Source organism: Ambystoma mexicanum, chromosome 4q, assembly GCF_040938575.1.
Source record: "Ambystoma mexicanum isolate Mex_15411 chromosome 4q, UKY_AmexF1_1, whole genome shotgun sequence".
Taxonomy (NCBI): domain Eukaryota; kingdom Metazoa; phylum Chordata; class Amphibia; order Caudata; family Ambystomatidae; genus Ambystoma; species Ambystoma mexicanum.
Window position 1 is genome coordinate 1230662305 of NC_090928.1, and position 15489 is coordinate 1230677793.

Below are 15489 nucleotides of genomic sequence, written 5' to 3' on the forward strand. Positions count from 1 at the left end.
GGATCGAAGATGCCCTAGATTGCATAAAGTTACCCAGGCTAGATTCACAGCTGGCTGAAGCCCTAGACGACCCGATCACCCCAGAAGAAGTGAAGGCAATAATTAGATCATTACCCTCTGGGAAAGCGCCAGGCATGGATGGCCTTCCCAGGGAATTTTATAAGACATACAAGGAGACCCTTGCCCCACTGCTAGCACAAGTATATAACGAGGCTTTCGAGCGAGGCATACTCCTGAACTCCATGAGTGAAGCAATAATAATCCCCTTACTGAAGCCTGGTCACTTGACGCCACCAAGGCCTTCGACTCGGTTAGATGGGAATGGTTATACGTCACTATGGTCAGGATGGGGATCGGACCCGCCTTCCTTAAATGGACCCAATTGATCTATACTAATCCCACTGCCAGGGTGCGCACCAACAAGACTTATTCTGACAAAAGGCCTCTCTATAGAGGCACACGGCAGGGATGCCCTTTATCCCCCATGCTATACATTATTGCTGCAGAGCCGGTGGCTGCATACCTCCGTCAGGAATACGGTGATGGAGGCATTGAGCTAGACTGAGTGTCACATCTCATCTCCATGTATGCAGATGATATGCAACTTTATCTGCATAATCCCGAGCTCCTTCTGCCCTACATTCTGGAGACATTAGATTGCTTCCATAAACACACAGGCATTCAGATAAACAAGGACAAGTCTTGTCTCTACCCCTCGCTGCATTGTATGGCGGGGAGCACGGATACCTGCCCCCACTAGACCTCCAGTGGCAGGTAACATCCTTTAGATACTTGGGTGTTACCATACACCGTAACCCGAGTACCGAACACATTCCTAACACGGTTAGGGCGAAGGATGCACTTGCAAAATCCATGGACTTTTGGGGGAAGCTCCCTCTCTCTGTGGCTGGGCAGGCGGGACTCCTCAAAATGGTAGCACTCCCACGCCTACTGCACTGCTTTTCCAACGTTCCCTTTAACATACCCCTCGCTTTTTTCAGAGACCTGAACAAGCTCTGTAGGGGATTCCTGTGGCAGGGAGGTAGGCACAGGGTGGCGCTGGACATTCTCCAAAGACCCTGTGAGAAGGGGGGATTGAAAGTCCCCAATTTCGAACTGTATTACCTGGCCAGCCAACTGAGGCACGTAACGCATTGGATGGCTGATGAAACCACCACCGACACCCGACTTCTCCAACCGGCCCTGCCGCGACTGCTACTCCGAGACTTACTTTGGGTCGAGAAGGGGGCTCTACAACATCATCCTTACCTGATCAAGCTTGGAACTTAGCTCTGGAAGCGGGCCTGCAGAGCAATGGGGTTGACGGACCCGTATTCCCCGCAGATCCCCATTGCGGCAGTCATGGTAAAACCCTCATGGGGACACACGGCACTCAGTGGGAACCCTACGGTGTGGCAGTACTGGGAGATCTCATTCATGAGCAAGAGCTCATGACATTCACTGACCTCAGCGAGTCTACGGGCCTGCCCACAGGCCAGTTCTTGCTCCACAGAGCAGTAACGCAGGCCCTGAAGGAAAGATGGCCAGAGGCCGCCAACCAACTCAGAGAATGAAACCATCGAATCATTGCTGGACACTGCCGAAGGAGGTCACGAAACCTCCAGGATATACGAAGCCCTACTTCAGGGCACGACAAAGAATGAACTAAAATGCAAAGGTAGATGGGAGAGCGAATTGGGCCTTGAATTTGAGGACAAAACATGGGAGAAAATAACCCATTACCATAAAAAAATCTCCAGAAATGCCCACCTCCAACTCATTCAGCTGTACATTACCAACAGGGCCTACCTTACGCCCGACGCCATATCAAAGTTCAAAGGACCTACGATCCAGACATGTCCCAAATGTCACGAGCCAAGGGCGGGAATGACCCACATGTTTTGGAGCTGCCCGTTGGTCCAGAGGTTCTGGGCCCAGGTGAAAGAGAGGGTGGCGATGGCTGAGATTGAGGTGGAAATTCACGAGCCGGCAGCATGCATATTGGGGAGATACAAGCGAAGCAGCAAGAATAAGCCCCTAAATAGACTTATTGACTTGATATACATAACAGCGAAAAGGCGCATAGCCATGGGTTGGAAGAGCGCAGGGGGTCTGAGTGAGGCCCTTTGGTGGGATGACCTCAGGAGATGGATAGCCGCTGAGACTGCGGCTTGGGAAGCGGCGATTCAGGTACAAAGACTGGACTCCAGTGCAGATCTACTCCGTTGGGTAGCGCTAACGGTGCCTCTACTCCACCCAGTGGCGCAGGACAGCGCCTCGAACAGTTCTGACAGTCCCGGCCCGGCACGCGCCTACGGAAAACTGAGGATGTTATTGTGGTGTCGGAGGGAGGGGGTTGGGGCAGGATGGTTGGGAACGTTAAGGCATGTTGTTCTTGATTTATACATACCAATGATTCGTTTGTTACTCTTTGTTGAAAAACCAATAAAGAAATATTAAAAAAAAAGAAAATAACTCTCGTAAATGCTGTCATAGAAGGTAGCATGTCCTTCAGCGTCTCACTCTTCCTGCTGGTCTCTGCAGTGTGTGCACACCTCCAGTGTTCCAACACCCCTGCACACACAGGGATTCTGAGGCTGGAGCACCTTCTGGCAGAGTTACTCATGCTGTTCATGTACCACCTTGTTGTAGACAGTGAGGACCCTCAATGTGTATCAATCCATGCCTGCAGTCCTTCCATTCCAGAACTGCTCCACCAATGCACCTCAATCAGACCCTCAACAGCGACTTCATTACCCATGATGGGGCACCAACTACTAAAATATTTTTTTCCCCGTGGCATGTTATGATATTGTACGACTGGGAGAGATTGACGAGACGCATGCGCCCACACGCACAACGTTCTTTTTATTAAGTACCTTAACATTAACCCCCACAACCCCAATCTCTATCGCTCAGAACCAGAAGGGAGGGGTCTGCAACCTGCGGCTCTCCAGATTTTGTGGACCACAAGTCCCGTCATTCCTCACCATTCACTGTACTGTCAGGGGCTGAAAACATCTGGAGAGGCAAAGGTTGGAGAGCCATGCTAAACGCAACAATGCACACAATGGTCTGCTAACATTTTCAAACATTTTCATGCCGAAGGTCCCTCGACCCGCCTGAGTAAAAAATTGTTTTCTGGCTCCCCCGAGTCATCACTGCTTATATTTTCTATTAAAAACAGTCATTGTAATCCTGTTTTAAAAAGCTTTGCGCCTGCCTGGACATCCTTCAACCCCCCTAGGGGGTGCCATCCCCCCAGTTTGAAGACCACTGTGCTAAAGTAACTCAATTCTAACCCTCTCAGTACGATTAGGATGTATAAAGGGGTCTTATTTTCCAAAGACCCTGTATATCTGCTCGAATGGAAAGGGGAAAGAAGGAACCCACGTCCTGTGCTCCCTACCAAGTCCTAGAGACACCAATGCAAACCTTTTTCTGTGTTTCCCCGGTAGGTGGGCACTCAATAACCTATAGCTCCCCATGTTATTCGAGTACTGAGACCCCCACATGTTTAGCTCAACTCACATCCCCCCCCATACTTTTCCAGTACTGGCAGCCAGATGTATCATTCATATTATTTAGCTGGTGCGCTACAATTCTTTTCCGGGGCACGGTGCATCCACACCTTCGGAGGACTACATAAACACCTTGTACACGTCAAAGGTCAGTGATCAGGCTATAATCAAAGTGCGTTTACCTTTCTGCATCAAGGGACATCAGCCTGGCTACATTGTAACATGGCCGGGCCTCCAGCACAGTACAGTTAGGATACGCCTCCCTGTAGACAAAACAGAAGAAAGACTGAGACGTCTGCAACACACTCGAATCAATTAGGTGAAAAGCAGGTGGGAAGGAGAAAGGGAAGTGTGGCAGATAGAGGGGGAAGGGTTGGCAGGAGGAGGGGAAAACACAGAGGTTTGCGTTTTCACATTTGGGGATAGATTGGTCTGCAAAGAGTTCTGGCATCTGCCCGACCCCTAACCATTTTCATGAGAATTTTTTAAAAAGCATTCACACTAAGACTCACTCAAAGTGTTTCTTGATTTTCTCAGATTCCGCATACTTAGAAATGCCATTAATAAATAAAGTGCGTTTTACCTGAAATGAGAGTAAGAAAGTGGGTTAAAGTTCTGCAGTGACCATATCCAGACATTCAGTATTATTATAAAGAAACTGCCTTGCCTGTAACAATGGGACCTGCCCAACACAGGAGCGCTTCATTCCTATGCATCATATTTGAATAGCTATACATGCTGACATTTTGGGTATTATGGTGCAGTGAAATGTATAAATAAAGTTAATTAAAAATGGTTTCAGGACATCATAGGAGGTACATCTATCCCAAAACAGCAAAAACCAAGAAATTGAATGGTTCATTTGTTTTTGTCTCTAGTTTGGATAGATTTCAGACACTCCTCTATAGGCTCACACATCTTACACAGGTGCATTTATCCGAACCACTTAAAAGCCTCAGTGTTTGTATGTGAATATTTTAGGTTTTGAATGGAAATGCATTTTCAGTTTCATAGACGTTTTGCTCCAGTTCGTTTTTGGGTTTTTCCGACTACACCAAACAAAAGGGTTCTGGGACCCTCCCCGCCCCATGTATAACTTAAGAATAGGGGGACGGTACCTACGCTAGTGAACAATGTTGGTGAACTAACTCACAAGTGTCTCAGAGTCACACAAAAACACACACACAATGTGCAATTAGCACAAGCCCAGCTCCTCCCTCCATCTCTCGACTCATTCAGTCTATGCAGTGATAGTCCCAACATGTTTTCCTCCACCTGACTGACTGATTCAGTGTGCATCCTGTTTGTAAAGTGGCAAGATATCATTTTTCCCCATCCATCAAATGGTTCTGGCTATTTAATGTGGGTAGAGTGCCAAGACGAACTTCCTCCCCATCCCTCAAATGTTTCCATCTATTTAATATGGGTAGAGTCCTAAAATGTACTTTCTCTTGGTCTCTAGTGATTCAGTCTATGTAATATGGGTAGAGTCCAAAGATGTTATTTAATGTGGGTAGAGGCCCAAGATGTTCTTTCTCCCCATCCCACAAATGGTTCCATCCATTTAATGTGGTGTGGTGTGGTGGGTCGGAAGAAGGAGTCGGACACATATGTGTGCCACCCCTGTTTGTTAATGTAAAACATGGCAGTGGTGCGGTGCATGAGGACTTGTACTGTTTGACCTAACAGGTGCACTTGGAATGCTTGCAGGACTTTGAGCACTGCTTGCAGCTCCAGCAGGTTTATGTGATTTTGGGCTGTGATCTGAATCCACAGGCCATGCGCTGTGTGGTGACGGTAATGGGCTCCCCACCCGGTGAGTAATGCATCTGTTGTGACAATTGCTTGTACTACAGGGTTGTGAAAAGGTTTCCCTTTAACAGGTTTCCCTTTGTCCACCAGCGTAGCGCTTGAACTAGGTTTAGCGAAACAACCGCTAAATCATCCCACTGACCGCTTGCGTGAGACCACTGTTTCACTAACCACTCTTGCATTGGGCGCATGTGCAGCCGTGCATGCGGAACCAGGTAAATGCATGAAGCCATCATCCCGAGCAAGCAAACTGCTCTGCGTACGGTTATTTGGCGACCGGCTAGTTACCAAGGTATTTGCAGCAGTATGTTTTGTACTCTTTCTTATAACCGAAAGACTAGACCCTCTTCTGTCTTTATGACAGCTCCCAAGAACTATTTTGTCTTGCTTAGAAAGAGACTTGATTTTTTTCTCATTGATTGAGAATCCCAATTGGAACAGGAGATTGATTGTTCTCTGGGTATTTTGCTTGCAAATGTGTTGGGATTCCCCAGTTATCAGCCAGTCATCCAGATAAGGGTACACTGGGATTGATTCTCTGCGCAGATGCGCTGCCACTACTGAGTACCTTGGTGAATACCTTTGGCGCTCAGGCTATGCCGAAGGCTAGATCCTTGAATTGGTAGTGTTGTTTTGCTATTTTGAAGCACAATCATTTTTGTGCTGGGAACATTGAAATATGAAAGTATGCATCTTTCATATCAAAGGTTGCCACGTAGTCCCCCGTTTCAGCAGTGGGATTACAACCTGTAGCATTGTCATGCAGAATGTTTGTGGCTTGACATAGGTGCAGGGCGCAGGTCTAGGACAGGGTGCATTGTTAGGTCTTTTTTTCGGCACAAGGAAGTACATTGAATAATACCCTTGTTTACCTGGTTTGCCGGGACGATTTGTATGGCGTCCTTTAGTAGCAGTGCTTTGACCTCTTCCAACAGGATGCGTTGTTCTTCCTGTGAAGTCTTTCTTTGTCTTGGCAGGTGATTGGCTGGTGTTTGAATAAGCTCTATGCAATACCCCCCACCCCGCCACAGTGAAAAGTGCCAACTTGTCCGACGTTATCCTTTCCCATGCATGGGTAAAGTGTGAAATACGACCTCCTACTCGAGTGGGATGGGAAGGAACCCTAAAGCGGGTGGTCATTGCTTAGGACGGGTTGAGCCCCTCTTGAGGAGGAGGATCTGCCCTACTTCTAGACCTTGTTTGGCCTCTTTGAAAACCCTGTTGGGAGGACTGCCCTTGTGAAGAACCCCAGGACGAACTTTGCCCACCCAGGTTGTAGTTAGAGGAACCCTGGGAGTTCTGTCCTCTAAACCGGCGTGTGTTTGAGCCTCCTCTCTGCCCAAAGGGTTTGTTAGTGAGCTGTCCCAGGGATTTGAGGATATCATATTCCTCCGTTGCACTTTTAAGTGCATCCTCAACTGCTTTGCCAAATAAAACATTGGGCTCAATGGGCATGTTTAAGAAAGTAGCCTGGGTCTCCAATTTGAAACCCGATTGTCTGAGCCATGCGTGGCGTTTGATTAGTGTGCCTTCTGCCACGATTCTCCCCGCATTGTCTGCTGCGTCTAGGTTATTTTTAAGGATGCAGCTTGCTACCTGTCTCCCCTCAGCAATGGTTTGTCAGAGTTGTGTTTTTGGGGGCTCTGGGACTCAGTCTGTTGTGCAATCTCATTGCACTTGTGGCAATTATAGCTGGTTAATAGCATAGTATTATTGGCTATTCTTGTTTGATAGGCCGCCGAAGAAGCTACTTTCCTGCCCAGGGTGTTGATCTTTTTACTCTCCTTGTCAGGAGGGACTTTGACAGAGGCCAGAGGTGTTCCCGCTCTCTTTCTTGTTATGGGGACTACTAGAGAGTCAGGATTTAACTGCCCCCTAATGAATAAGGGGTCTGGTCTAAACATCTTTTCGATGCGTAGGTTGACTGCCTGTGTCAGATTGGGGTTAAGCCGAGGGGGCTGAATACGCCTCTGGACTGATTCAAGCAAGGGGATAAACTTTGCTGCAGATTCCTTATCCCCAAAGATGTCCTCCACAAAGCCTTTATCAACCTGGGCTTCCTGGGCATCAGTGCTCTACAGGCTTTAAGAGCAGGCCACTGTATTGCAGTTGGTCGTCTACCGGGGAGTCAGCCACCAGTGGGTCTGTGTGATCTGGGGATTGGATGATGTCTACATCATCATCATCATCATAGTATTGGTCTTAGTCCCCTGTGTCCCCTTGGTCCTCTGGATCTGAATATGAGCGACGGTCATGTGAGCGTTGTGTGTCATAATATGCGTCTTGACCTACGTCATGGTATGACGAGGTAGTGGCCTGTGTGGTGTCCATGAAGGCTTTCGTGGCTGCGGGCTGAATGCTTGCTGTCTCGCCTTGTGGGGGGCCCTGAAGGTTGTTGAGCTGTTTGGGGTGTTCATCAAAGAAGTTTATAAAACAGGACATTCTTCTCATGACCCGATAAAATTGTTCTGGGGTCCACTGGGAGAAGCTTCGCAATACAGAGGGAGCAGGTGTAGGTGGTGGTTCTGGGGTAGGGCTCTTCGTGTGATGCATTGCCCCTGAAAGGGTGTAGTCAGGGGTAGAGTCATTTCTGCCTTTTCGTACCTTATGACTTTGTTACGTAGGGTGTCGAAAATGTAGATTTTTTCGACATCCTGGCCTTCAATAGGGTTTCAGAGACGTGTTTCTTTATTAAGTCGCTCATTTTAGAGCTTTTTGTCAGGGCCATTGACACATCTTTCGACGCCCGGTTGCCGGAACCGGGCGTCGAAACAGACGCCAGAAACGAACGTAGGCGTCTGTTTCGGGGGCCTGCCATGTGGTGATCGTGACTGCGATGGCCCAGTAGACAGGAAATGTTCGGACCTACCCTTCGACACTGAGTGTGGCTTATCGGTCGACGACGTGGTCCTCTTTCTGCCATGGGGGATTTGATTGGGGGGGTCCAAACTGGGGGTTCTTGAGCCGCCGGGTGTAGTCCCTGCAACAGAACTGCCACCTTGCCTGTTGGGGTCAGGGGCTTAAAAGCGGGAATCCGCTGGATCCCAATTGCCCTCAGCGTCACTAGGGATGCTGACATCACTGGAGGCTCCCTCGACGTCCACGGCAGCCTCAGCCTGAATGGCGTGGTGGGCCCAGCGTTTAGTCTTGCGGTCCTTTAACGTTTGGCCCTGAACAGCTTGCAAGACTTGCACTGTTTTTTGGCATGGTCCATAGGAAGGCAAAGGTTACATCCTTCCAGGGAAACGTTTTCAGGAAGGACTGAGTTTAAATGGAGTGTTTTCATTGTGTATAAAGATGGCAGCCTGGAGAAATAAATGGGAGTATAGGGGAATTTGCATTTCTCTTAATGAGATTGGAATATGAACCTCCCCCGCTCTCCCTAGTGTGCAGGGCTGAGGCCCGTTGAGTGAAAGGCCGCAGGCAACATTTTTGTCAAGATGGGAGTTGCTGTCGTCGACGGAGGGTCTTGTCCTCAAAGCCATTGCCGCAGGTCTTGCGGTTAACAGTTGTTTAAAGGACAGAAAGAAAAACTAAGTTTAAACTTTTACTAAGTAATGGCGTCAGCCAAGTAGGAACTCTGCAATATGCATCAGACTACGATGGTGGATGTCCCTTTTTGAGTTTCGAAAACAAAACATGTAATACTCTGCAGCTACCACTAGATGTCGGCCTAAGCATAGCATGTGATCTAAGCAGATTCACAAGCCTCAGAAATTATATATATATATACATGGGATACATTACTCACCGTAATCGTATTTCTGATGCTTGTATCTGCTTAGATTCACATGCTGTGCATAGGCCGACATCTAGTGGAAGCTGCGGAGTATTACAGTTTGTTTTTCGAAACTCGAAAATGGGCGTCGACACAGGGCGTGCCAGTAATACTATCCCTAGTGTGACGTCCACTGTACCCAAGATCCCTCACGGGTCTAGGATCCTCAGATTGTATTTTTTCTGACATGAGGTAGCATGAGGAGTAGCGTGAGTACAGATAATCCAAGCAGATAGACAGAAAGGTAAGACTACAAGCAATCATGCGCCTTCTCTCGGAGGGGAGGAAGGGTGGGTCGCATGTGAATCTAAGCAGATACAAGCATCAGAAATACGATTACGGTGAGTAATGTATCCCTTCTGAGGCTTGTGGAATCTGCTTAGATCACATGCTGTGCATAGATTAGCGAGCAGTACCAGAAGAAGGAGGTGGGATGTGAGAAGGGTCATGAGCAAATAAGTGTCTTAGAACCGCTTGTCCCACTTGTGTATCTGCCTTGGAATGAGTGTCAATGCAGTAATGCTGAGTAAAAGTGTGAATAGAGCTCCAAGTAGCTGCTTTGCAAATGGTGTCAAGGGGAACATTTGCAATGAAAGCCAGAGTGGCCCCAATGCCTCTAGTAGAGTGGGCTCCTGGCGTAAAAGGCAGAGTCTTTTCAGAGAGTGAGTAACACAGCTGGATACAGTTAATAATCCACTTCGAGATAGCACCTTTAGAGACGCGATCCCCCTCTCTGCCTGTAGCTACGGAGACAAACAGTTGATCTGTTTTTCTTAGCGGTCTGGTTTTATTTACATAGTAGAGGACCGCCCTACGCACATCTAGGGTGTGTAGTTTCACTTCAGCAGAGCTTTGCGGGTTCTGGAAGAAAGCTGGGACAGTAGGTTGTACCAGGCTGGAAGTTTGATGGGCTCGCACACCGCCATCCTGCGTAGGTGTGGGAACCACGGTTGTCTTTCCCGCATGGGAGCAACTAGGACGAGCGTCATCGATTCCTTGTTCATCTTGTTCACCACTTTCCTGATGAGGAGTTGGTGGAAAAGCGTACGCAAACATCCCTGACCAGTTCATCCACAGGGCGTTCCCCTGGGAGTCTGGTTGGGGGAACCTGGATGCAAATCCTGGGCATTGTTTGTTTTCGCTTGTGGCGAATAAGTCTATAGTGGGGAAACCCCACTGAGAGAAGAGATCTTCTATGATCTCTCTGTGAAGAACCCATTCGTGTTCCTCTGGGAGGGAGTCTCTGCTCGGAGCATCCGCTAGGGAATTGAGCTCCCCTGGAACATGTTGCGATGACAAGAAGATGTTCCGTCTGAGTGCCCATATCCAGATTTTCTGTGCAAGCTTGGACAGATTTGGCGAGCGAGCCCCTCCTTGCTTGTTCAGGTAGAACATGGCTGTAGTGCTGTCCGTCCGGATTTGCACTGACAGGTTTAGTAGATGGGGCTTGAACGCCTGAAGCGCTCTGAATACTGCCAGAAGCTCTAGCAGGTTGATGTGGTTCTTGGCCACTGAGTGAGACCAGAGACCCTGCGCTGTGTGGTGGAGATGGTGAGCTCCCCACCCCGTCAGACATGCATCTGTAGTGACTACTGCCTGTACTTCGGGATCGTAAAAGGGTTTCCCCTTTGCAAGATTCTCTCTTGTCCACCAGTGGAGGCTTTGTACCAGTGTTGGCGAAACGACCACTAGATCGTCCCACTGACCACTTGCCCGAGACCACTGTTTCGCCAACCATTCCTGCATGGGACGCATGCGCAGGCGCGCGTGGGGGACCAGGTAAATGCATGATGCCATCATGCCCAGTAATCGCATTGCTTTGCGTACCGTTATTTGTTGACCGGACTGATAATGCGGAATTTGCAGTAGTATATTCCGAATTCTTTCTTCTGAAGGAAAGGTCAACCCCTCCAGGGTATCCAGGATTGCTCCTAGGAATTGTTTTGAGGTGCTTGGCACCAGGCTTGATTTCTTCTCGTTGATTGAGAAGCCTAATTCGTGGAGGAGGTCGATAGTCCTCTGAATGTTTGTCCTGCAAATTCCTGGGGTTTCCCCCGTTATGAGCCAGTCGTCCAGATAAGGGTACACTGGGATTGCCTCCCTGCGTAGGTGTGCAGCCGCCACCACCAGTACCTTGGTGAATACCCTTGGTGCTGAAGCTATCCCGAAGGGCAGTACCTTGAATTGGTAGTGGCGACTGTCCATCTTGAAGCGCACGTACTTTCTGTGCGCTGGGAACATGGAAATATGAAAATAAGCATCTTTCATATCCAAGGTTGCCATGTAATCCCCCTTTTTTAGGAGGGGGATTACCTCTTGTAGCGTGGTCATACGAACCTTTTGGGGCTTGACATACTTGTTGGCAGGCCGCAAGTCCAATAATGGGCGCATTGTCAAGTCTTTCTTTGGCACAAGGAAGTAAGTTGAATAAATACCCTTGTTTACCTGGTGTCCCGGGACGAGTTCTATCGCGTCCTTTTGTAGAAGAATTCTCCTCGAGGAGAATCTTCTGATGTTCTAGGGAATGTACTTTTTGTCGTGGAGGATGGTTCGGGGGACGCTGCAGTAGTTCTATACAGTACCCTGTGGATACTGTTGACAGCACCCATCTGTCTGATGTGATCCCTTCCCAAGCCCGGGTGAAGTTTGAAATGCGTCCCCCTACTGGGGTTGCGTGAGAAGGGACCCTGAACTGAGCGTCACTGCTTTGGTGGAGGCGTGCCGCCTCCCTTGCTGGGGCTGCCTCTGCCTTTACCACGACCTCTCCAATTACCTCTGCCGTAACCCTGGGTAGACTGTTGGTTGTTGTTCCACTGTGTACCCTGCCCCTGGGAAAAGTTGGATCCTCTTTGGGAATTTTGGCCGCGTGGGCGACGAAAATTACTATTCCCTCTCTGGTTGGGGGGTTTATTGGTTAACTGGCCAAGGGATTTGAGTGTCTCGTATTCGTCCTTGGCATTTTTCAGTGCGTCCTCGACCGCCTTCCCAAACAACAGATCGGCTTCCACCGGTTTGTCTAATAATGATGCCTGAGTTTCTGTCTTAAAACCAGACTGCCGTAACCACGCATGTCTCTTGATAACAGTACCTTCTGCTATCAATCTGCCTGCGTTGTCCGCGGCGTCGAAGGTTGCTTTCAAAATGCAACCACACACGGCTCTACCCTCTGCGGAAATCTGAGCTAATTGGCCCTTTAACGGTTCAGGAGCAGAGGCTATGAGAGCCGCGACTTCTTCCCACTGTTGGCAGTTGTAGCTGGCCAACAGGGTGGTGGAGTTAGCAATCCTTGCTTGATAGGCGGACGTTGAGGCTACCTTCCTGCCGAAACCGTATAGTTTTTTGCTCTCCTTGTCGGGAGGAGCTTCTGACGAAGACAAGGGTGTTCCAGCCCTCTTCCGAGTGTTGGTAACAACTAGGGAGTCCGGCTTCAGATGTCCTCTTACATAGAGAGGGTCAGACTGAGCTGCCCTGAAAAGTTTTTCAACCCTGGGATTGACTGCTCTGGTGAGGTTTGGGTTCACCAGGGACGGATCTATTCTCCGCTGAATGGATTTAAGGATAGGGATGGTCTGGGCAACCGGCCTCCTTTCTCCCACTAACTCTTCTGCGAAGTCCCTTTCCTCCTGTACACCGTGGGTGTCAATGTGAAAATGTTCTGCTGCGCGAGCGAGAACCTCATTTAGGAGGGGCTGGTTATCGACCAGGGAGTCGGTAACCGGGGCTTCGTTCTCTACCGGGGAATCTACTCTGTATGTTTCCGGGTCATCTTCTTCTTCCTGGTCCTCATCATCCCCATAGTATCCCGTCCCGGTTTGCTCTTCTATCATATCAAACTCTTGGTCTCCACCAAAGGAAGCCTCTCCTTGATATCGAGAGTATGGTGTTGCGTAAGGTTGTACCTCGAAGGGATCAGACCTCATCGGGGTTTCAAACCGGGCCTTTTTACTCGGGGGGATAGGATCAGTAGAGCCTGAGGGTGTGGCCCCTTGTGGATCATACGAGAGGAAATGTTCAGGATTTTTATCATAAAAATCAGCCAAGGAAGACATTCTTGACATGACCCTATCTATGTCTTCACTGGACCATTTTTTGGAACTGGGAATGACTTTCTCAGCAAGTCTATGGGATTTATCCTGAGTAGCCTTGCTGGTTGTGGACCTTTCAGCAGACCTGGACTTGTCTGTCTGTTTAGGGGGGTTGGATTGTCTCACAGGTGTGGAAGAATGTACAGGTAGTTTCTTCTGCTGTTTTCCCCCCTCCCCGTGCGTAGAAAAATGTTTTCCCTGTCCCTTAGTGGCTCCAGAGTTCTTCGACGCCTGGCATCGAGGATCGGGAGAGGTGTCCCTGTCCTTCGAGCGTAGGGCCTCGCTGGTTTTAATTGCTGGCTCCGCCTCCTGGAGCGCGGCCTTGGGATGGAAGTCGTCTTCGGACGATCAAACTTCTGTTAGCCTAAGGAGCGAGGCACTCTTGACAAGAGTGGATGATTGCCTGGCGTCATGCGGCGATCTTGATCGAGAGCGCCCAGAGGACACCGAGTCGGACCGTTCTGTCTGTGCCTCTATCCGAGAACTCAACGTCGTCGAGTCTCGGTTGGACTTAATGTGTTTAGTGTGTGTAGTATGTGAAGCGCTTGCGTCGCCGGGGATCTTCCCCATAGCTGCCCTGCCGGACGACCTTCCGAGGTCGGGGACCTGCGCTCGGCTGTCTTTGGACGCCGTAATGCCCTCGCCGTCCGAAAGTACGGCGTCGCTGCCATCGCTGAAGGCGCCCTCCGCTGCCATGGCCGCCTGCCTGGCGTGGTGGGCCCAACGCTTCGTCGAACGGTCCTTAAGTGTCTTAGGTTTAAACCTACTACACGCTCTGCAGTTCGCTTCGGGGTGGTCCCTCGGCAAGCAGAGATTGCACGTGGCGTGCCTGTCGACCCAAGGGTATTTGCGGTTGCACTTGGGGCAGAATTGAAAAGGGGTACCCTCCATACGCACCTTGAGGCAGCGGGCTGTTAAGTGTAGGAAATATATAAGGTGTACCTATATACCAAGAGTGTAGAGTATGTACCACCCCCCACTCTCCCTACTTGCAGGGCCGAGGCCAGCGGCCTACCAGGCCCGGGCCGAGGCCAGCGGCCTTCCGGGGCCCAAATCCGTCGTGCAGCAGCCGACGGTCGATTTCTTCTCCAGCCGGCGTCGAGTGTCGAAGTTCGACGTTGGCGTGGGGAAGGATGTCAATAGATTATTATTTATAATTTTAGCAAAAGTATGGCTAAGGCCAGGGGACTCCGCAAGATGCTTCCGACCAGTATGGCGGAAAAAAACAATCTGAGGATCCTAGACGCGTGAGGGATCTTGGGTACAGTGGACGTCACACTAGGGATAGTATTACTGGCACTCCCTGTGTCGACGCCCATTTTCGAGTTTTGAAAAACAAACTGTAATACTCCGCAGCTTCCACTAGATGTCGGCCCATGCACAGCATGTGATCTAAGCAGATTCCACAAGCCTCAGAAATATATATATATACACACACAAACACACAACACAAAGAAAGTTATGGTGGGTTTAAAAAGGTTTGAAAAAAAACCTTTCACCTGAAATGTGAAAGTTGGAAAATCCATTTGAGCCATGTCACACATTCCACAGCGCCACCTAGTAACCATCGCTGGAAGTTCACCTCCAGTACAGAGCAACATTAACAAGGCATTGTGGGTATGCAAAGGAGCCCAAATGCAATTCTTTTCTCCAGGAAATTGTCCTTGTCTAAGGTTGATTAAGCTATGTATAAAACAGCACTGCACTAGAAGACAAAACATTTTTCCAGGAGAACGCCTTTGCATTTGGACTAATATGCATACCCACAATGCTTTGCTGTTGTGTATCAAATGTATAAAGGTCATCCTTTAGAAACTACTTTATTATGATGGTTCCTTCTGGTTCTCAGTGTCTGATTTATGAGCTCCTGTACATCCTACCAACTACTCATAGGTCTGGTTTTCCAAACTATGTACTGCTTATCAGTATTCGCAGTACTTTTTAAAAAGTTTTTCTTAATATAGTCTCTTACAGTCCTTCCTCTGACTTTAGAGTATTTCACTCTCTTTCCATTCAATCCTTCTGGACTTTGCTATAATGGGTGAGACACCACCACTCCTGTGGTCTCTCTACTAGGCTCTGTCTCTGAGTTCTGGGCTCAACATATGAACATAGAAATCAACGGTGATTATGATCAGGATATTCTGAACCTTAACACCGTCTATAACACCCTTGAACAGTGGATGTAACAACTGGCTCTGCCTTAATGAAGCAAAAACCGAGTTACTCTTCTTTGGAGGAATTAAGGAAGGAATACAGTCGTTTTTACGTGAAGGATTGTTCCATTCCCGTG

General features: G+C 48.9%; 1 protein-coding gene across 4 annotated transcripts in view; it reads right to left on the minus strand.

Moving 5' to 3' along the window:
• The window catches only part of TMEM63B (transmembrane protein 63B), a 506581-nt gene that overhangs the window by 119121 nt on the left and 371971 nt on the right, over window positions 1–15489 (minus strand). For all 4 annotated transcript variants that reach the window (XM_069608789.1, XM_069608792.1, XM_069608790.1 and 1 more), the window contains 2 exons: window positions 4034–4104; window positions 3704–3784 (listed from right to left, as the gene is read on the minus strand). In XM_069608789.1, coding sequence (XP_069464890.1) covers window positions 3704–3784; window positions 4034–4104 — 152 coding nt within the window. The remainder of the gene's footprint in view (window positions 1–3703; window positions 3785–4033; window positions 4105–15489) is intronic.